General features: G+C 67.4%; 1 protein-coding gene across 4 annotated transcripts in view; it reads right to left on the bottom strand.

Annotated features, from left to right (window-relative positions):
- Positions 1-517: 517 nt before the first annotated feature.
- The window catches only part of MEGF6 (multiple EGF like domains 6), an 86156-nt gene continuing 65109 nt past the window's right edge, over positions 518-21564 (bottom strand). Inside the window, exons 6-32 of one of the 4 annotated variants that reach the window (XM_088022639.1) lie at positions 20593-20718; positions 19578-19700; positions 18302-18424; positions 17801-17938; positions 17202-17321; positions 16674-16796; positions 16009-16185; positions 15646-15777; positions 14936-15064; positions 13522-13650; positions 12798-12932; positions 12584-12718; positions 9609-9740; positions 9392-9520; positions 9138-9269; positions 8501-8629; positions 7991-8119; positions 6702-6830; positions 6444-6572; positions 5991-6119; positions 5351-5479; positions 4254-4382; positions 3905-4033; positions 3452-3580; positions 3234-3362; positions 2572-2700; positions 518-1187 (exon numbers count right to left, since the gene is read on the bottom strand). In XM_088022639.1, coding sequence (XP_087878765.1) covers positions 1123-1187; positions 2572-2700; positions 3234-3362; positions 3452-3580; positions 3905-4033; positions 4254-4382; positions 5351-5479; positions 5991-6119; positions 6444-6572; positions 6702-6830; positions 7991-8119; positions 8501-8629; positions 9138-9269; positions 9392-9520; positions 9609-9740; positions 12584-12718; positions 12798-12932; positions 13522-13650; positions 14936-15064; positions 15646-15777; positions 16009-16185; positions 16674-16796; positions 17202-17321; positions 17801-17938; positions 18302-18424; positions 19578-19700; positions 20593-20718 — 3467 coding nt within the window. In that variant the 3' untranslated portion in view covers positions 518-1122. The remainder of the gene's footprint in view (positions 1188-2571; positions 2701-3233; positions 3363-3451; positions 3581-3904; positions 4034-4253; positions 4383-5350; positions 5480-5990; positions 6120-6443; positions 6573-6701; positions 6831-7990; positions 8120-8500; positions 8630-9137; positions 9270-9391; positions 9521-9608; positions 9741-12583; positions 12719-12797; positions 12933-13521; positions 13651-14935; positions 15065-15645; positions 15778-16008; positions 16186-16673; positions 16797-17201; positions 17322-17800; positions 17939-18301; positions 18425-19577; positions 19701-20592; positions 20719-21564) is intronic. The other 3 variants (XM_088022643.1, XM_088022640.1, XM_088022641.1) reach the window with 3 other exon arrangements.

Here is a 21564-nt window from a genome sequence, read left to right as displayed (position 1 = left end):
CTAGTTGTCTGTTTAAGGGGATGCGGCTGCTAGAGCCCTCCTCATTTCACTCCGCAAGACCCTTTGCCTTGAGGGTATCTGCTAGCTGGGCTGGTGTTGGGGGGGCACAGGGGGCTACAGCCCAGACCCTAAGTGCCCAGTGTGGCCATCTGGGTCCAACCCAGTCTACTGGGCACCCCGCCCCTGGGATGCTCTCCACCCCACTCTGCTGTTTCCACCCTGAAGAGAGGAGGGGTGGGGTACCCATGTTGCCCCCCCACATCACCCATGCGCTCGGGCCAGCCTCCTCCCTGCGGAACCATGCTCCCACATGCAGACCAGCCAGACCCCCAGGAACCAGGACACACCCCAACTCTCCTCGTGTGCCACCCCCACCCCCTGGGAGGGGCAGGGACCAGATGGGGCCGGGCGCCTGTGGGGCCTCCCTGGTCCGGAGGAGGTTCCTGTCCAAACACTCTCCTGCTGATGCATGCACTGGGAGGCCAGCACCGTGAGCCCAAAGCAGCGAACACACAGGCCACAAGGAAGCGGCAGCTTCTTTCTTAAGTTTCTGGGTTTCACATGTACTGGAGCCCACCGCCCAGAGGCCCCGCGGGGGGGGAGCCCCAAAGTCCCGCAGCAGGGTTTCCTGGGGCAGGCAGGAAGGGGCAGCCTGTCCGTGCCCAGGGGCACAGTGGGCGTGGCCAGCTGCCCATAAATACTTCTCTATAAATACAGTGGGCCACGATTCCAGGTCAACGGGCTGAGCGCAGCAGTCCCAGGGCCTAGCACCAGAAGAACCTGCTCAGAGGGCAGGGGCCCCTGCCTGCACCTGCAGCCACACCTGCCCTCAGTCCTGACCCAGGGCCCCGGAGGGGGCGGCTGGGGGGCGGGGGGAGGGCTTCCTCAGCACGTGCGGCCAGCGCAGCGGTGCGCTGCACAGCCCGAGGCCGGGCCCACTCGCCTGGGCCCCTTGGAGCTAGGCCAGGCAGGGCCTCCCTCCCCGTGGCCAGCCGCTCCTTGCCCAGCGCAAGGCTGCAGGGCCGGGCGGTCTGGGCTGGAGTTCTGGCCAGCCCCCAGGCGCCCCTCCTCAGTCGTCAGCAAAGCGCCTGGAAGACGGGCCTGCTTGCAGCTGCCTCGGAGCTAGGGTTTCTCTGCCCGGCTGCCGAGCCCAAGTGCTGGTTCATGAGAAGCTGGTCGTGAGGCCGCTGTAGGGACGGGGGGAGGAGGGTCAGCGCCAGGGCAGGCGGAAACTCGAAGCTGCTGGAGCTCTGGGCGCACACTTCCCGTGTCCCCTCCTGCCCTTCCGGCTCCAGCCCACAGGGCAGACGGCCCCCCTTCCTCCCCAGCTTCTGCCCAGCCTCATCTCTGAGGTCCAGGTTCTGGATGGCCGTCCTGTGGCGGCCAGTTCTACAGAAGTGTGCAACCCTCGTCCCTCCTCTGGCCTCTGTCTGCGGGTCACAGGCCAGTGACGCCCCCAAATGCAAATGCCATTCTCCCACCTGGGCCCGGAGGGTCCTCCCAGCAAAGCCTCTCCCCTCCCCTGCTCACACCTTCGCAAATAGCGGGGCCTCTCCCCCTCCCCAGATGAAAGCTCCCAGTTCCCCCAGCCCGGCAGCATGGTGGGCTGGGAGGTGCTTTGCTAGAAGGCACCAGTCCACTCCAGGGCAGGAGGCAGGGCCCAGGACTGCAAGGCAGCAGAGCCTTGCCTCTCCTTCCCACGGGCCTGAGGGGTGACCCAGGTCTCAGACCCCAGCTGCATGCCGGGCTGCCAGGACCACCCTGGGGCCTGCGGTGCAGTACCAAAGATGGCCACCAGGTGCCGCCGTGGGCGGGCGCTCTGTCCAGGGCCGCCTCTGCCCGCCAGGAGTCCCGCCCCTGGGGCTCCTACCAGGCGCGGGCCAGGGCTGCCTCCCAGGGCCGCAAAAACGTGCATACACGAGATCCAGCCTGCCTGTGGGGTTCCTAGGCCACGGACCCGTCTGGAATCCCCACTCAAGGCCTGTCCCCCGCCGGCCCCACGGGCCCAGACGCAACCCTCTCAGCACACGTCCCCCCTCCCTTCAGCAGCCTGGGCCTGGGCGAGCTGACCAGGGGCTCCAGGGCACCCCGAGTCCTGCCTGCAGATGCACGCTTCCCCGGGGACCATGGGGGCCGAGGCCAGGCAGTGCCCTCCCCCACTGCCCGGGGTGGGGGGCTGCCGGCGGGCACTGGCGTGCACACACAGACTGAAGCACACATAGGCAGGGGCGCACCATCACGCCCCTGTGCACACACATGCAGGGCAAGGCGGGGGGGGGGGTGCAGGGCTGGGTCAGCGCCCAACTACCCTGGATCATCCAGCCCGCCCACAGGGCTGGGGGGCTGCCGGCCTGGCAGAACCCCGCCCCACCCACCATCCAGCCGCTGCGAGGCCCACACCCCGCCCGTGAGAAGCTGCGCAGACACCACGGGTACTGGGCAGGGGCGGCGACATTCTCACCAGCTAGGCTGGCTGCTCTGCTCTGGGGTGGGGGGGGAGCGGGGTCCCCGCTGGGGCCGGGCTAGGGAGCACGCTGTCTTCCCGCCTCCCCCCTCGGGATCCTGACTCACCTTGCTGGCAGGTGGGCCCCAGAGAGCCGTTCACACAGTGGCACAGCCCACTGACGGGGTCACAGGTAGCCCCAGCCCCACAGCCGCAGCGCAGGGCACAGCCCGGCCCAAAGAAACCCACTGTGCAGTCTGCAGGCGGGAGGGAGTGGGAGACGCGGGCCTGAGGGCCATCCTGCCTGCTCTGGCCAGGGCACCCCAGGCCCTCTGGGTAGGGCTGGACGGAGCAAGGGCCTCTCGGACCTCACTCTCCCTGCCCTGTGGGAGTTCCCACGTGGGAAGGCGCCAGGTCCTGGGCACCTGCCCAGGCCTGGGGCTGACAAAGCGGGGGGCCTGGCAGTCAGGGATGCCCCTCCCCAGGTCAAGAGGAACACGCAACAGTGAAGTCGTGCGTGCAGCCTGCAGCGGACAGCCCCTCCCATGTCCGAGCAGGCTGGCAGATCGGGAAGGTCTCCCTCGCACCACACCGGGGCCCCCGTTCTGGCCAGAGAGCAGGGTGAGGCCTTGACATCCCTGAGCAACAGCCCCACGCTGGGCAGCCCCCGCACAGAGGCGCGGGGGGGGGCAACAGTGTCCAGGCCAGGGCAGGGCTTCCCCTACACATGCAATCCTTGCCACCAGCAGAGACCCACGCCCGTGCTCTGCTGAGGGGACCCCAGACTCACCGAGGTCACAGGTGGCCCCTGTGCGCCCCGGGGGACACAGGCACTGGCCGGTGACGGGGTCGCAGGGTGCCCCCGCCCTGCAGTCACAGCGCTGGCGGCAGCCCTCTCCAAAAGAGCCTGGTTCACACCCTGGATGGGGACAGTGGACTCAGTGTCCCCTCCTGTGCCCTACCCAACAGGACAGCGCCAGGGAGCATGTGGGAACACGGAGCACTCACCCCTCTCACAGAGCTGGCCGGAGAAGCCGGCGGGGCAGACACACTGGCCGCTGACGGGGTGGCAGGGGGCCCCGTGCTGACACTCACACGCCTTCCGGCAGGCAGCCCCGTGGAAGCCGGGGGGACAGGCTGAGGGACACCCCCGTTAGAGCTCCTACCTCAGCCCGCCCCCAGTGAGCATAGGTCCTGCTTCAGAGGCTCGCGTTTCCCTTTCTCCCACCCAGGCCTGGACCCCCCATCGCAGCTGGGGCTTAGGTGGGAGGCCCCCTTGCTCTCATGGGACCCCGAGCCAGGGGCCTCTGGCCTTGGAGTCCCACAGTGAGTAGGGCCAGGCCTTGTCTTGCTGGCCGCCACGGGGAGGGACAGGGACAGTCACCATGGGGAAGCCCACGTTGGCCCCGCGGTCCCACGCGGAGCGGCCACCGGGGCCGGGGCCCCCACCCCAGGACTCACAGTGCTGGCAGGCCTGGCCGTAGAAGCCGGGGCCGCAGTGGCAGGCGCCCGTGGTGGGCTCACACGTGCCGTTGTTTTGGCAAGAGCACTGCAGACGGCAGGCGGCACCATAGTGACCAGGAGGGCAGGCTGGGGGGAGAGCCGGCAGGTCGGCCTCCGGCAGCGCAAAGGCAGGGGGCACAAGGGCAGGGGGCCCGAGGGACGACCCCTGGGCACCAGCCAGATTCTTGTGACCCCGGGGCCTTGCCCAGCCCCCACGGCAGCCCCGCACATTGCTCCTGAGCCCCGTGCTCTCCCAGGGGGTCCAGAGCCAGCCCCCTCCCCGCCCAGGGCTGGCTTGCCTGCTCACCCAGCTCGCAGTGCGGCCCCGTCCAGCCCAGGCCGCAGAAGCAGCTACCGTTGGCCGCGTGGCACAGGCCCCCGTTCCTGCAGGGGCACACGCGCTCACAGCTCACGCCAAACCGGTTCTGAGGGCAGCCTAGGGGCAGGAGTCAGGCGCCGCTCAGAGCTCCAGGCCAAGGCCTGACACGCTCTGGGACACGTCCCCACCACACCTGGCCTTCATTCCACAAACCCCTGCTGAGGCCACTCTGCCGCACGCGTGCAGGGAGCTGACAGCAGCCGGTCCCGCCCATTCCTCCACCCTCTCCGCAAACACCCAGCCCGGCCACGCGCCGCCGAGGAAGGGCAGGGAGTGCCTGCTCAACTGGCGGGAGCTGGTTAGGGCAGCCTTCCTGGAGGCGGGGGGCCCTCTGCACAGGCACATCCTCCAGGCGGAGGCGGCTGGGCAGCCTGGCTTTCCTGATGGCCCCTGATCACGATCTGGTTGATCCATGGCTACTGAACTTCCCTGGAGACATGGACACGGCCTAACTGCAGCCAGGCCGCAGCTTAGGACTCTGCTACCACGGGCTAAGAACTGGGGGGTCAGTGGGGGGGGTCACTGATCCCTTGAGAACCAGAGGCTGGCAGAGTGCTCTGACCTACCAGGTTATGGGAGCCAGGCCAAGGGTCCATAGCTGTGGCATGGGGACCGAGACTGCCATCACGGGCGGGAGCCTCATGACTGCTCCTGGGGTCATCCCCTTTCCCCCACCATGCCCCCGTGCCCCAGGCCTCCGTCCACCTGGGGTCCCCGGCCTCCGGGCGCAGCAGAAAGGGCCAGCAGGACCCTGCGCCACGGACACTTGAGCCAGGCAGCTGGCTCTGTCCTCAGACAAAACAGCCGCTGAACCCTCCTGCTAGGGGGCTCTGGGTTGGAACCTGTCCAGCCCCCACCAGCCACTTGACGGGTCAATGGAGGCTCTGCTGGTGTGAATACACCACCCAGCTCCAGGGCCTGGCGCTCCCCTGGGGGACCCATGCCTTCCCCCCATCGGCCCCCCCCCCCAGCCGGACGCAGTGGCATCTGTGAAATGTGGAAGGGCAGGCAAAGCGGGCGCTCACCATGCTCACAGTGGACGCCGGTCCTCCCAGGGGGGCAGGTGCAGGTGCCAGTCACGGAGTCACACGATGCTCCCTGCCCACACCTGCACACGTGGGCACAGCTGGGGCCAAAGTGGCCTTGTGGACAGGCTGCTGGGAGGAAAGAGAATGGTGGCCACCCCTGCCAGCTCCCCTTCTCTCTGCCACGTCAGCCCAGAGATGGCTTGCAGGGGCCTCCCATGCCCCTACCCGCCCTGGCCTCTCCCTTCCACCCGCAGGTCTGGGGGCCAGGGGGCCAGGCCGGGCCGGCTCTGCAGGGACAGTGACTAACTGCTGCCCCCCACCCCAATCCCGCCGGCCCAGTCAGGCTCCCAGCCCGACGGAGACTCGTCAGCGGGATGCCTAGCTGGTCTCCGTCTGCACAGAGGTGCACAAACCCTGCTGGGCGTGGCCAGTGCAGGGCGGGGGGAGGACAGAGCTGGCCAGCACGGACACTAGGGTCACACGGACACCCCCCACCTCAGCCCGGCCTGGGGCCAGGCCCAGCAGGAGACTCAGGAAGACAGACGGTCGGGGACTGTCCTCCCCACAGGCTGGCTGGGGGGCCCTGCCCACAGAGGCCCAGGGAGCAGCCACCCCCTCCATCCCCCCGACCACTCACGCAGGCTGCAGTTGGCCCCCAGGAACCCAGCAGGGCAGAGGCAAGCCCCGGTGGCTGCGTCGCAGGAGTCCCCATGGACACACTCACACCGCTGCTCACAGCCAGGCCCAAACCGCCCGGGGGGGCATTCTGCAGGGACACAGGCAGGTGCCAGAGGCCATGGGCCAGGCCTTGCCCCCTGGCATCCCACCCCCACCCCTGGGATGAGCAGCCCCTCCTGAGGACAGCCTGGCAGGCTTGGTTCTCGCCGGGACAATGGCACTTCTGCCCACAGCTCTCCCCAAAGGGGCTGGGTGGGCAGGCTGGGGTGTAGGCGGGAGAGGTCAGTCCTGGCCCAGCTCAGGAACATGTCCCCCACATGGCCCCGTCTGGGGGTGGAGGTTTCGGGTCCAACTCGGGGGTCTGTGTACCTCAGCTACCAGCCGCTCTGCCCCCCTGGGTGGGGTCACCTACCCTGCTCACAGCCAGGCCCCGTGGAGCCTGGTGGGCAGCGGCACTCCCCGGTGACATGGTGGCAGGCAGCGCCGGGTGGGCACAGGCAGCGCTGGGCACAGGCCTCTCCAAACCAGCCAAGCGGGCAGGCTGCAGGAAGCCAGTGCAGGGTTGGTGGGGAGGCGTAGGGCCAGGGCAGCCTGGAGGGATCACTGTGCCAGGACCCCCCTCCCCCCGAGCGGCAGGCTCCGTGGGTGCTGGCGGAGCCAAGGGGCTCACCGTTCTCACACCGGGCACCTCTCCACCCCGGGGGGCAGAGGCAGGCCCCCGTCATGTGGTGGCAGGGGGCCCCCTGCTGGCAGGCACAGCGCTCCTCACAGCGTGCCCCAAACGTGCCCTCAGCACAGGCTGCGGTGGGCGAGACAAGGCAGAGGGCTGAGTCCGGCGCCAGGGGTGCGAGCAGGGCCAAACGCCCCCCACCCCTCCCACGGGGGGCCCCAGGAGCTCAGATGGCAGCCCCTGCCCCCACCTGCCAAGGGACTAGCTCACAGGGCCCTCCACCCTGCAGCGAGGCTCAGGCTACCCCTTGACAGGACCAGCAGGGCCTCCTGGGCTGCCCCCCCCCACACCCCAGCCCCCAATCCAGGGGGTTCTGACACTTGTCCCCGGTCCAGCCGGCTGGGCAGAGGGAGCGGCCCGAACGCCGCTCACAGAGACCACCGTTGAGACATCCGCAACTGAGCTTGCAGCCGTCTCCGAAGCGCCCAGGGAGACACTCTGCGGGGCACAGTACCCCAGCAGTGCCCCATACCCCCAGGGCCCAGGAGACCCCCAGGAGACCTCCCGCCTACACCCCAGGAAGCACCTGTGCTTCCTGTACCCAGACCCTGGGGCCCCGTCCTGGAGAAGGGGAGGGGCCTAGGGGGAGGAGGTCACACCGCAGACCCGCAGACCCGCCGGCAGAAAGCTCTTTGCCCACAGAGAGTGGAGGTGGGCCAGCATGCTTTGGGGCACCCGCCCTGGCTCCCGGGTCCCTCCTCCTCCTCTGCCTGACCCGGGCTCACCCTGCTCGCAGGCTGGGCCAGCCCAGCCCTGCAGGCACGTGCAGTGGCCTGACACGGGGTCACAGGTGCCCCCGTGCTGGCAGAGGAGGCATGCTCACAGCTGTGGCCGACAGGCCCGTGGGGCAGGCTGAGGGGGGAGGGGAGCAACTCGCAGCAGCCCAGCCCAGCGGGCCCCACGCCGCCCCCAGCGAGCGTCAGCTCCGGTGGTTCTGCACCTTCCAGGCCCCCCCAAAACTCAACAGCAGACTTCGTGGGGACGACCTCTCCCAGGGATCCCTCTAAGACAACCTGCCCCAGGCCACCCTGGGCCCACCAACCCAGCCCTGCGGAGCTTGGCACCTCCCTGCCCGTCCCATCCCCCGCGGTGCCAGGCCTCAGCCCCCGCCCACCGCTCCTGCTGAGACTCCCGTCCACCAGCATCCTGCGCCCACGTGACCCCGTGTGGAACACAGAAGGGCTGCCACAAGCCCCGGTCCCAGACTCCTGGGGTGGGGTGGGGCTTACGCTCCAGGCAGGTGGGGCCCATCCAGCCAGGGCCGCAGCGGCACTGTCCATGGACGGGGTCACAGGAGGCCCCATTGAAGCAGGAGCAGGTCTGGCTGCAGTTGTGTCCGTAAGTGGGGGCGGGGCAGGCTGCAGGAGGGAAGGGACCGTCAGGGGTCTGGGGGAGGCGCTGCAGCAGATCTGGGGCAGCTGGGCAAGCTTCCCTTCCCTCGGGCCTGGGCACCCCTCAGGGTGGCCACACAGAGGGCCTAACGCTGGCGGCTTCTCTCCTGGAGCCCCCATGGCTGGCTGGTCTCTCACACCCTGCGCACAGCGGGGGCCCCGGCGGCCGGCAGGGCAGAGGCAGGAGCTGCTCACAGAGTCACAGGGGGCCCCAGGGGCGCAGTCACAGACAGGGGGGCAATCCAGGCCGAAGAAGCCCACCGGGCAGGCTGCAGAGAGCAGGTGGTGATGGGACACAGCCGGGGTGGCAGGGTCCGCCCACCAGCCCACAAACACGCCCCAGCTCACCGCGTTCACAGAAGGCTCCCCTCCAGCCGGCCGGGCAGCTGCACGCCCCGCTGACGTGGTCACAGGCTGCCCCGTGCTCACACTGGCACTGCTGTCCACAGCCCGGCCCAAAGCGGCCCTGGGGACACCCTGAGACACGCAGCCCCAGCCCACAGTCAGCTGGAGCAGGGGAGACCAACCCAGACCCGCCTGCACCTCTGCCGGCCCAGCCGGGGGAGGGGACCGTGGGCACCCGTCCCCTGCCTGCCCAGCTAAGGACTGAGCCAGCCCCCGGAGGGGTAGGCGCCCGAGGCATGACCTCTGGAGCTGCCCCAGCCTGGGGGGTGGGGGATGCACTGAGAAGGCCATGGCCCTTGGTCCTCCCCTCCTCCAGGTGCCAGGTGGCCGCTCCCTGCCCTCCCGGCCCACCGCTCCAAGTGCACCTTATAGACCCAGGTAGGCTGGGGGGGGGTGGCCTGGGTCCGGCGGGACAGGGGGAACTGGGGGACCTCAGGGGAGGAGACCCTCCGCCTGTCCCACAGACAGAAGGGCAGAACCAGAGCCCCTGATGCATGCGCACGTATGTGGGCGCATGCGTGGGCGCATGGGTGTGCATGCATGGGCGTGGGCGCGTGGCTGTGGGCGGCTCAGGACTCACGCTGTTCACACTGCAGGCCTGTGTAGCCGGCCTCACACACACACAGGCCACTGACCGCGTCGCAACTCCCGTGGCCTGGGCTGCAGGTGCAGGGGTGGCTGCAGTCGGGTCCCCAGTGCCCATCATCACAGGCTGCAACACAGCCCAAGTCAGCCTGCACAGGCCCAGCAGAGCACAGGCACCGCGGCCAGGCCAGGCACAGGGCCTCCTGCTGAGCCCCCCAGCCCCCCCACCCTGAGCCCTGGGCCACCCACCCCTCTGGCAGCCGAGGCCGGTCCATCCAGGGGCACAGCTGCAATGTCCGGTCTCCGGGTGGCAGTGCCCATCGTTGGCACAGGAGCACCTCGTCTGGCAGCCGGGCCCAAACCAGCCTGCAGGGCATGCTGCAGGACAGGAGAGGGTCAGCCAGTGGGGCGGCTGGGGCGCAGGCTAGGGGCTGATGTCCTGCAGGTCGGGGGACCCCGTACTCACGGTCCTGGCAGCGGCTGCCCACGTAACCGGGGGGGCACAGGCAGGCTCCGGTCCCAGGCTCACACGCAGCGCCATGCTCACACTCCGGGCAGATCTCCTGGCAGCCGATCCCCCAGCGACCCTCGGGACAATCTAGGCCCCCCACAGGCAGTCAGTCTGGCCCGGGGCCTTGCTGGCCCCGTCTGACACGGCACTGACCCTGCGCCACGGCCCAGGGAGGGGGAGGAACAGCTCATGGGAACCCCCAACCCCTCTGTGGGCCACAGGCTGCAGAGCACCACCCCCAGAAGAGAGGCCCCTGCCCCAGGACGGGCGGTGGGCAGGCAGCCTGGGGGCAAAGCACAGCCCCCAGGAAGGCCGGGGGCTCTGCTGGCCAAGCTGGGCACCCAGGTCAGCGCAGACCCCCCAGCCCAGACCCAAGGGTGGCTCAGCGTGGGCCCTCAGCTGCTAAGCACGGGCCTGGGGTCTGCAGGCTGCAGGACCCCCAAATTCGGTCCAGGGCTGTGACCACCCAGAGTCGTGTAGCACGGGGAGGGGAGGGTGTTGCAGGACATCGTGGCCACTCACCTGCCCCCAACCGTCCCCAGTCCTCCCTGGAGGGCACAGGCCCTGCCCCATGACCCGGTCGCAGGGTGCCCCCCCACGGGAGCCAAATGTCCCCCCGGGCACTCTGTAGGGAGGAACCACAAGGGTCTCCTTGTGGGGCTGCCCCCCTGCCCCAGCAGGGCTGCTGGGCTCAGCTGGGGTCCCCGGTGACCACGGGGATCACAGAAGCAGGCAGAGCATGGGGCACACGGGTGGGGGGGGGCCTGCTCAGGGGGAGGGGGTGCAGGACGGACTCTGGGCACCCTGCAGCAAGCTGGAGGCAGCTCTGCCCTCCTTCCTACCCCCTCCCCACCCAGCCAGGAAGCCCAGGACAAGTCTGGCCCCCTCGGTCTCAGATCCCCAAAGAGCGGGGGGTGGGGTGAGGTGGGGGCCTGCATACACCACTTTACCGCCAGCTGTGGCCTTCTCCCAGCAGGATGGGGGCTGCCATGGGAGCCAGGCTCATTAAGAGAGTGTGGAGGATCCAGAGTCCTGGGACTCCCTCCTCCTCTGCCCAGCAGAGGGGCAGTGAGACCCCGGGGAAGAGTGGAGACAAGGAGAGAGAGCCTCCAGAGAAGGACTGGCCCAGGTGCTCTGTGCCCACCGCAGGGCTGCAGCGAAGCATGTGGGGGCCAGGAGCCTTGCACCTCCCTGTGGGGACAGGCAGAGCCCCAGGCGCTGGAAGCCCCTGACCAGCCCAAGCATAGCCTCCCCCACACTGCACCTGCCCCGGCAGGGCCAGCCGGCAGGGGTGACCTTGGGCAGCCCTACAGTTCCTTCCCTCGGGCTGCAAGGAAAGCCCATGGCCAACAGACACATGAAAAAACGTTCATCATCATTAGCCATCAGGGAAATTCAAATCAAAACCACAATGAAAACAGTATGGAGGTTCCTTAAGAAGTTGAACATAGAGCTACCCTATGACCCAGCAATTGCACTACTGGGTATTTACCCCAAAAATACAAATGTAGTGAAAAGAAGGGGCACGTGCACCCCTATGTTCATAGCAGCAATGTCCACAACAGCCAAAGTGTGGAAGGAGGCAAGACGCCCTTCAGCAGATGAAAGATAAAGATGTGGTCCATATGTACGATGGAATATTACTCAGCCATGAGAAAGAATGAATACCCAACTTTTACATCAACATGGATGGGACCGGAAGAGGGAATTGCTAAGTGAAATAAGTCAAGCAGAGAAAGCCAATTATCATGTGGTTGCACTCACACGTGGAAGATAAAGAATAGCCTGGAGGACATTGGGCTAACCGGCCACTGCAGAGGGCAGTGGGCAGGATGGACACTTCTCCGGAGAGAGCACCCAGCCGCCGCAGGCCCGGGGAGTGGGTGCACATGTGTGCTCATGTGCCCCAGCGCTCTGCTGAGTGTCCGTGGGGGTCTGGGGGAGGCCGAGAGAAGAGTCAGGGGTCCAGGTGGGGAGCCTGTGACTCGCCAGAGCTTATAGGGACAGGAGAGCAGCAGCTAAAGGGCAGCAGGCACCACAAAGCCCCCTGGGGTGCATGTCGAGCTGGGGGGGGTCCAGGCTGGGATCCCAGCACCCCTCCACACACCCCTCCTGGACCCCTGGGACCCGAGAGCCCTGCACAGGGTCATCACTGCAGTCCCCAGGACCACTACTCTGGAGGGACGTAGCCTGGCTGCAGAGGGAGACGCTGACCCCTCGGCTCAGGCTGGGTCCCCAGGGCCCCTTCCTTGTTCCCCAGAGGGGACAGGCCATGGCTAGGGGGAGGTCGAGCCAGCCGGCCCCCAGGCATGCTCACATCAGTCACCCCATGGGCCCGGTGGTCCCCACCCACCTGGGGCCAGCAGGGGCAGACAGCACACACACCATATGCCACGGGAGACTCCCAGCTGCCTGCACCTTGTGAGCGGGGCCGGGGTCACCCCAGGCCTCAGGCTGCCTGCGGTGTGTAAACACAGGCCCGGGCCTCCAGCTGGGCCCACCACTCTGCACCCATTCCCTCCAGCCCCAGGCCAGGGCAGCTGTGCGGACGGCCTTCATCATGCGCCGCGCACCACACACTACGCACCACACACCATGCTGCACCTCCAGCCCAAGACCGCGCTTCCAGGAGCTGCCCGGGTCCCAGAGACTCAGACCTACCAGGACAGAGTGCCAGCCCCCCGGATCCCAGCACACTGAGCATGCTCTAGCTAACAAGTGGGGGGGCGGGGGTGGGGAGGGAACAACATTAGAGGACGTGACCCCTTCCCTGGGCCGGGCCCCGGGCACACAGACACACTCCCATCCCAGCAGCCCTGACCGGGGCACGGGGACAGGCAGACCAGTACAGTCACCACTGCGCGACCAGGGTGGGGCCAGAGGACCCACACCCCACCCGACCCTGGGCATCGCTGGGGCCAGCCACTGACCTTGATCACAGTCCTTCCCCTGGTAGCCAGCAGGACACGGCCCCCCACACTGGCCGCTTACGGGGTCACAGGCCACGCCCTGAGGGCAGGTGCACGCCTGTCGGCATCCGGGCCCAAAGAAGCCCGGCATACACTCTGCAGGGGGCGAGGAGAGAGGGGCCTGCGGTCTCAGCCAGCTTGCGGCCCTCCCGGCCCCCCGCACCCCTGCACTCACCATCCTGACACCGCTCGCCCCTGAAGCCGGCCTTGCAGGAACAGCTACCATCCCTCCGGTCACAGGTCAGCGTGTTCTGCCGCTCACACAGGCACTCCTCTGAGCAGCTGGGCCCAAAGGCCCACGGCGGACACGCTGCACCCACAGAACCAACAGGGAAGACTGCCTACCTGCAGGGTCCCAGGGTCTCCCGCCCCCTGAGCCACACAGAGAGCGGCTCTTGGAATCTCGATCTCCCCCCTTTAAATAATCCTTCAAAGTACAGTACGGGGCTCCCCGATGAAGTCTACTCATCGTCAGCCACGTTTCCCCACCAGCCCACCAGGGAGGGGTGACCCCTCTGGGGATTCAGGACTCACCCCTGCTGCCGGGAAACTCCGAAAGCCAAGGAGAGCCCTGTGCCCCAGCAGCTTCCAAGGGAGGCCTGCCCCCGCCCATGCTGCCGTCGACCCGTTAGCCCAATTGTGGGGCCAGGAAGCAACAGAAGGCTGGGGACCACCCCCCCCCAGACACCCTGAAGGCCAGCACAGTCTGGAGGACACAGCTCTGGGTCCCTGGAGCCCACATCCCTGCCGGGGGACCTCGCTGAGCCCTGCGTCCCCCTCTGCAGATGAACAGTCGCCCCCGAGCCGGAGTGTGGGCATCAAGACCCAGGAGCACGAGGCCCTACTGGGGCAGCACGCCCCCCACCCCCCTGGACACCAGCAGCTGGCAGGGGACTCACCCAGGTGGCAGAAGCGGCCGTAGAGCCCTGGGTCACAGAGGCAGGCCCCGTAGAGGCGGTGGCACCGGCCACGGTTGGCACAGTGACACTTCTTGTGACACTGCTTGCCATAGAAGCCCTTGGGGCAGCCTGCGGGAGGCAGGGCCTCTTGAGTGCCCACCTGGACATGCCCCCACGCCCGTACAGATGCTCCAAGGACCCCCTGTGCCCGGCACAGGAGCCGGGAGTAGCCCAGGCGCCCAGGGCAGAGCCGGAGGACTCTGGGGCTACTAGCAGCCTGAAGACTCTGCATTCCAGACAGGGAGGGGCCCGGGGGCAGACAAGGGCACCATGAGAACAGGGCACACACAGGATGAGCCATGGATATGGCCATCTGCCCTGGCTGGCCTGTCTCCCCAGTGTCTGTGGTCTGGAGAACGGCCCGGGGCACAAAGCCAAGCACATTCTCCAGCGTACGCGTGGGACATGCACAAAGACCTCACCCCAGTGTCCTACGTCTGACCCTCATCCACCACATCCTGACTTCCAACCCTCGGTGGTCACCCAGCCCAACCTCTGGCCCTCAGAGAAGGCAGGGCACACGGCCCCAGCCGGCCAGCATCCAGAGACCGGGCTCAGGGCGCCCGCAGCTAGGAAAAGGCATCTGGATTTCCTTCCCAAAGTGCCTCCTCCGGGCTCGCTCCTGCCCCAGTCCTGTGTCCTGAAGGGCTGCAGGGAGCTAAAGAGTCACCCCGGGATACGTCCCCATCTAATCCCCAGGATCTAGAGTCGAGACCCTCCTGGGTTATTCTAATCCACGAGCGTCCTTAAAAGAGAAAGGAGAGGAAAGCCGGACATGTGAGGTCTGACCAGAGGGAGGGGGAGGACAGCCCCGTGGGGCCACCGCCCCGAAGCCCCGGGCACAGGATCCAGGGACTGAAACTGCCCCCTTGATAAGGCAGGAAGTTCTCGACACATTAGCTACATTGTCCAGCAAAACAGGCAGAATTTTGAAGGTCTGCTGTCTTCAAAGTAAGGCGTCAGTCACCTGGGAAACTTATTTACAGAGACCCACGAATTCTTTCAAAAACGTAGACACTTCACAGTTCAAAAGGACAGTAGTGTTGTCCCATGCAGCCATGGGCCAAGGCAAATCCCACCCAGCCACAAAAGAGCTCTACTTGAATGCTTCCAGGGACAGGGAGCTCACTGCCTTGCAGGGGAACCCACTGCAGAAGTGCTATTCTGCCAAGTCTTCACCCTGCGCTACAGTTGGGCCCCAGGGAAAGCAAACAGTGAAACACGTTGTTGCCTTCCCCTCCCGGTTCCTGTGGAAGGCAGGTGGCGAGGAGAAGCAGGCAGGCCAGCTGAGAGGTTGCCTCCCATCCCCTCCACCCCAGGGACACTCCAGAGTCCCGGGAGGAGCTGCACCCACCGTCCTCACAGTGGGCTCCACCGACACCGGGAGGGCAGCGGCAGGCGCCCGTCACGGGGTCACAGGTCCCGCCATTCTGACAGGCGCAGGAGAGGCTGCAGTTCTTCCCGAAGGTGTCTGGAGGACAAGCTGCAGGTGCGGACAGCAAAGCGTGAGGGCCACCGGCCTGCAGAAGGACTCTGGGCCTGGCAGCCCCTCTAGGGACACTTAGACACCATCCCGCGGTGTGAGCCACCCCGTTCAGAAGTGACACCCAGAGCAACAGACAGCCGCACCCGAGCCCCCAGTCCGGCCCCAACACACAGCAGACATCACTAATCAGTCACCGCATCCTCTCCCTCTGAACTCCGGCACATCCACCTTCTCAGCAGGGCTTTCAGCAGGCAGAGCCCCGGAGACCGACCAGCACCGTGGGCCTGGCCCAGGGTCACTGGACAGGGCTGGGAGAGCAGGTCTCAAAAGCACTCCAGCTACCAACCTGCCTGCCGAGTGGCCTGGGTCATGGCTGCTCTCACCCAGGACGGGGATGTGACCGGCCTGCCCACCAGCTACTCTTTGTCAGACCCCTCTCGCTGCCTTAGCTGCTGGCCTGCTTGCCCTGGACCATCTGCAAGGGGCAGATGCCAGGCCCTGCCAGTCCCTGGGGCCCCTGCCCAGGGTGGCTGCCCGCAGGTCCCGGGGCTCACACCACCCCAGCCCCGTGGCCTCACCCTCGTTGCAGATGAGGCCGGTCCAGCCCTCGGGGCAGTCACAGCCATCCAGGCTCGGGAGGCAGGTCGCCCCATTCCGACAGTCGTCACACGTGAGGCTGCAGTCCTGGCCAAAGGAGGCATCCAGGCAGACTGGCGGCAGACAGGGGTAGTGGGGGGTGGACGTCAGGGCCTACCTGGTCCAGCCAGGCTCAGCCCCATGTGTGCTGTGCAAACCCAGCACCTTCTCTGAGCCTTGGTCAAACAAGACCACTACCAGGCTCTTCCTCAAGCCCAAGACCACAGGGGGGCAGCGGCCGGGCCGAGGGGGCACTGGCCGTGGTCCCTGGGAGCAGAAGTCCCATGGCTGGACCCGCCTCTCACCAAACTTCTCCATCAGCGTGTGCTCGCCCCGGGCCTCCGCCGCTGCCTCCTCCTCCTGGACCCCGACATAGTCGTCTTGGAAGAGGTGAGGCAGTTCGTCCTGGAGCACCGTGACATGTGGGAGGGGCCGCACAAAGGGCAGCTGGCCATCCAGGTCCACCTCGGGGATCTCCAGGGCTGGGTGGGGGCACAAAGGCCCCTTAGCCCCTGCCACCCACTTGTCCTCCTTGGTACTGGACCCTCCTGCCCCTTGGTGCCCAGTGCCCAGAGGCGGCTCAGAGCCTGAGCCCCACCCAGTGGGCTCCCACCAGCAGCCCCTGCTGCACCCCTCCTCAGCGTGGTGGCAGGGGGGCATCACCCCAGCTGCACTCCTGACCAAGCATGGGAGGGAGGGGAGCGGGGCAGCTCTCTCCCCCTTGGATGCTGTCCTCCGTCCCTTGTGTCACCTGGGCAGGGCAGGAGCTGGACCACCCAGGGCCCCGGGGCAGGACCCTGGCCTGGAGGGTGCCCCACTGACCAGCCCCTCCCCCCCCCTGCTGCCCCGGGCCTGGCCCACAGCGGGAGGGGGGGCTGAGGTGAGTCCAGCCAGCCAGGGAGGGGAGTGCGGGCCAGCAGGGGCAGGGGCCTAGAAGGCCGGGTCCCCGAGGTGAGAGCTGGAGACTCACGGGCACAGCCCCTGCGGTCCTGGTCCAGCCGGAAGCCGGCCTCACACGAGCACTGGAAGGAGCCCGCCAGGTTGGTGCAGTGGTGCTCACAGCCGCCGCGGCCAGAGGCGCATTCGTCCACGTCTGCAGGCAAACCCGGGGCTGCTGCGGCCTATCCTCCGGGGGTCGGGGACGTGGGGCCCTCCCACCCCGCCTCCGCCCACTGGACCGAGGCCACGGCCATCCTCCCCTGTCCAGCGTCAGAGTAAGAACAGACACCAGCCCAGGGGAGGCAGGGGCGGGAGCAGCCGGGGGTGCAGGCCAGCGCGGGAGACCGCTGGGGGGCACAGGCAGGTCGCACGGCCCTGTCAAGCAAGGCCCTGGGGGGGCCCCCCCCAGCGGCCCCCCCAGCGGCCTCCCGCTCGCCGCCGCTCACCGCCGCCCGCCCCCCTCACCCTCACACCTGCTCGGCCCCGCTCTCACTGCCATTCGCCGCCTCTCACCCCTGCTCTCGCCCCTGCCCGCCCCCCCACCCCCACTCCTGCTCACCCTCACACCCGCAGCCGTCGGTGCTGAGCCGGTAGCCAGCGTAGCAGCCACACTCATACCCGCCGGGGCTGTTGGTGCAGGCCTGCTGGCAGCACGGGGAGGCCGCGCAGTCATCCACGTCTACAGGACACAACCAGGGCCCACTGCCACCTGCCCACGGGCGCACCCTCCCTCGCCCACCAACACACGGCCCCACTCGCACTCACACGCATCCACACGCCGCCCTGGCCCCAGACACACAGGACATACGCCAAGGTCCCAGGGCCGCCCCAGCAGCTGCGGGGGCCAGACTGGGGGCTGCAAGTGGTGGGGAGTCCATCTCGCAGCAGGGTCCCCCCCCACACTCCCCCCCGGGTTCCAGGGGCTACTCCCAGCAATTGTGGCATTTCACCCAGTGAGTGGGGGGGTCCGATGGGGCCAATGGGGTGTGGGTGCCGGGTGCTCAGCAGGGCCCACCCCCGGCCCACCCCAGGTGCAGGGCAGAGTGAGCAGGACAGAGAGGGGAACCAGAGGGAGCTGCCAAGTCATGGCATCATGCCGACGTGCAGCCCCGGGGGGTGAGGGGCGGGGGGGGCAGCGTGTAGGGTGCCAGTGCACACCGATGCACGTCTTCTGGTCCTCGTCAAGCTCATAGCCCCGGGGGCAGGTGCAGAGGGGCCCCGCACTTGTGTGGCTGCAGCCATGCGAGCAACCCCCATTGTTCGCCTCACAGCTGTTCACAATCTCCATCTCGATGCCTGCCACGAGACCCAGCAGCAGGGATGCAGGACGGGGTCCGGGTGACCCCCTCCCACAGCCCCCCCGGCCCCGGCAGCCAGACTGCAGCCCCCAGGCCCATGCTCCTGGGAAGTGGGCCGCACTCAGCTCCTGGGCTGGGCGGGCTCTGGAACGTTCTGCCCCCCCCCGCCCCCCCCCACGCATCTGCAACACCCCGGGGCCCACCACAGCCACCGCACGCAGCAGTGTCCCCGGCTGGCAGGAAAGCTCTGCCCCTCAGCCGGGCCTCAGCACGCCAGCGCCCATGAGGCCTGGGGAACTGAATCTCGGCTCCAGGACCCTCCGCACCCCAGGATGCCAGTGCCCACCCGCTGTCCACTCACGGTAGCACTGCCGGCTGTCAGCGCCCAGCTCGTAGCCAGCGTGGCAGATGCACGTGAAGGACCCCCGGGTATTGAGGCAGCCGTGGGCACACTGGGCCTGGCCTGTGGCGCATTCGTCCACATCTGCACGGGAGAGATCGAGGCGGAGCGCTCTGGGCTGCTGTCCTGGGATGTGCGGCCCCCGGGGTGGTGGCCTCAGTGTGGACGGGTCCCACTGGGGGTCAGGACTCAGACCCAGGGCTCTCTCCCCACTTCCTGTTCCAAGGCTCCGTGACCAGGGCAGCCCACCGGAGCATCCACGTTCTCATCAGCAGCACCCGGGGGCAGAACCACGCTTCCTCTCAGGGTGAGGAGGACACAGGTCTGGACCAGCAGCATTGGGCAAGGAGGTCCGTCTCTGAACCCACCTCCCTCAGCTGTGCCGCCCCAGTCACCGAGCCCGGTCTCGGGCCTGCCACAGGAGGGGCCTTTCCATGGCCTGCCTCTAGGGGCCCACAGACACCAGGGGCCATCATCGGCCTCTGCACCCACAGCACTGGCCACGAGGCCCAAATCCCGCTGTCCAATCCCCGACACTGCTCGTGGCTGCACCCTTGAGTTTCCTTGGGATGAAGCTGACCCTCACCCCGTCTCCTGCTGAGCCCACCACAGCCCCCGGCACCCCCAGCAGCCAGGACAACGGCACCTAAAGCACTCCCTCCTGGTGTCGGTGCTGTGGGGGCCCACACCCTGCGGCACCGCCTCTCAGACCCCCACCTAGGATGCCAGGGAAACGGCCCCCGCCTGCCCTAGACGCACCCCAACAGTGACGGGGATGCGCAAGACCCTCCCTCAGAGCTGCGTGTACAGGAAGGAAGGGCCCCCCCAGACTCCTGTGATGGGGTAATAAGCACCGCAGACATGTAGCCCCACACCCCCGAAGCCCAGGATGAAGAAGCGCGTTCTAGAAAGTGGTGCCCAACTGGGATCTGAGACAATTCGAAGTGAGCGTGCTAACAAACAACCCGTAGAAACATCCAGAAGCCAGCCCCAGTGATGCTCCCTTCCTTCTCTTCGTGGCCTCCTCTCAGTTTCCCTGATGGTCACATACGACTAAGCCGATACAAGAACTACTGAGTAACAACCTGAGATCTCCCACCTGCTTCTGCAGAAGTGAGACCCGGGCTCCTGTCCCTCCCCGTCCCCCGCCCAAGGTCGGGTGCAGCAACGGCTGGGGCCTGGGCCCCCCCACAGCTGGCCCCAGGCTGGGGCCAGAGCACGGGGAAGGGCACCTCACCTTCACAGGACCTGCGGTCGGCCGCCAAGAAGAAGCCCGCGTGGCACTCACAGTGGGCAAGGCCGCGGCGCACCTGGCACGTGTGCATGCAGCCGCCATTCCGGTCCGCGCACGGGTTTCTCCCTGTGGTCACAGGCCCAGAGGGAAGATGGGGGCTCCAGCAGATCTGGGGTGCCCCAGGCCTCTCGTGAGCCCCCCAACTGCTCTTGTGCCTCTGGGCTCCAGTCTAACGGGCTCAGTGGGGGTCTCCCCTCTCCCAGATGTGGAAGCCCCCAAGACACCCCTGCAAAGACAGGAGGGTGCCAGCCTCCCTCCTGAGCCTCCTCCTACTCAGAGCCAAGGTGCCCTGCAGCCCCCCAGCCCTGCAACACCATGCCACTCTGCCCCCACTGCTCAGCCCCTCAGGCCCAGCCTCCCTCCTGGCCTGGGACCCATGAGGCCAGGTGTGGACGAGTCTGCTCAGTACCGGCCCCATCCCAGCACCCACCCCCCCGTTTCCACATCTTGGGGCCCCCGAGCCTGCCCCACCATCTCCATCAGCAAAGCTCCTCCTTCCATGACAGGAAGCCCCAAGACCCCAAGGCAAGATGCCAGGTGGGGCCCAGCCTGCATCTCCCACCCGAGGGCCGGAGCCTGGGTCCCACATGCCCACACAAAGCCCAGGGCAGGCGTTAGAACTGAGAGACAGGCAGGATGTCCTTTACCATCCCCCACATGCCCTATCCTGGGCTTCCTGCCCCCAACAGATGCAGGATCCCAGAGCACAGCCTAAGGGGCTTCCTCCCCCACACCCACCGGGGGCCGGACGATGCCCCACCACCTTGGGGCAGCCAAGGGGGCTCTGCCTCCCCTAAGCCCCGCTTCTGGCCCCAGAGGCCAAGCAGGGAGGCGAGCCCAGCCTCGGTCCCAGCAGCTGCCCTAGGCTCAGGCTTCAGGGTCCCTGGATGGGTCTGGGGAGTGCTGGTGGGGGTCCCAGCCCCCCGTGCCCCCTCCTGAGGGCTGGTGGCACACTCACGGACACAGCGCTTTCCGTCCTCCTGGAGCTGGAACTCGGGGCGGCACTGGCAGCGGTGCTGGGTCACTGTGAGCTGGACACACTCGTGCTGGCAGCCCCCATTCCCCAAGGCACAGGAGTTTATGGCTGGGGACACAGACAGGAGCTGTGCACACAGCTCAGGAGGACGACCCAGCCCAGGGGCCGACCCTCATCGGGCTCGGCGCACCTCCCACAGAAACCCTCCAGGACTCTCTGCGCCCCTCTTCCTTTCCATCTCTGACCCAGAAGCAGGACTTTGAGAGGGGACACTGTTCCTGTGGTGTTCACAGGCCTGGCTTTGCTTCTCGGCCCATACACAGGGTTCACGGACCATGACCCGCTTCCAGATCTTTGTCCCCAGCCTGCCTGAGGACCGGGTGTAGACAGGCGCTCCAGAGCCATCCCACATCACCGAGAGCCAGCGCGTCCGGGGCTCAGAGGCCAGGCAGCCTGGGAGGCTCCCGGAGGAGGCGGCAGGGCAGCTGTGGGAGGAGGGGGCCCAGACATTCCCACTCTCCTGTAGGGCCAGGGCTAGTGTGGGCGTGGGGCTGCCATGGAGGCCACCATGGCCCAGAGGCCTGGCCTTGCTCCTGTTGGAGCCCCCCGGGTGGGTTACGTGGGAGTAGGGGCGGCAGGCCTGGCGGCACCGAGGCCCACCCATCACATCCACACACACTAGGCATGTGGCCACAGAGCTCTGAGGACCCTAGGACCACGCTGATGCTCTTAGTGCCTTTCAAGGCAAGCACATTTGAAAAGTCCAAAACACAGCACTCGTGAGAGCACCCAGTTTCCTCCCGTGAGGCACAGGGTGGGGGAGCCCCTGCCGAGGGCCCCAGCCCTAGCGGGACGTGCCCAGAAAAGACACGGGGGTGGCAGCGGTGGCTGTGTCTCCTGGCTGCACCTGCCACACGCACAGTGGAGCAGCAGAGACACAAGGCCTGGGCCCAA

Source organism: Eumetopias jubatus, unplaced genomic scaffold (genome assembly GCF_037043125.1).
Source record: "Eumetopias jubatus isolate StellerSeaLion01/CBP00866 unplaced genomic scaffold, mEumJub1_p1.0 scaffold_4, whole genome shotgun sequence".
Taxonomy (NCBI): domain Eukaryota; kingdom Metazoa; phylum Chordata; class Mammalia; order Carnivora; family Otariidae; genus Eumetopias; species Eumetopias jubatus.
This window is presented reverse-complemented; position numbering and strand designations above follow the sequence as displayed.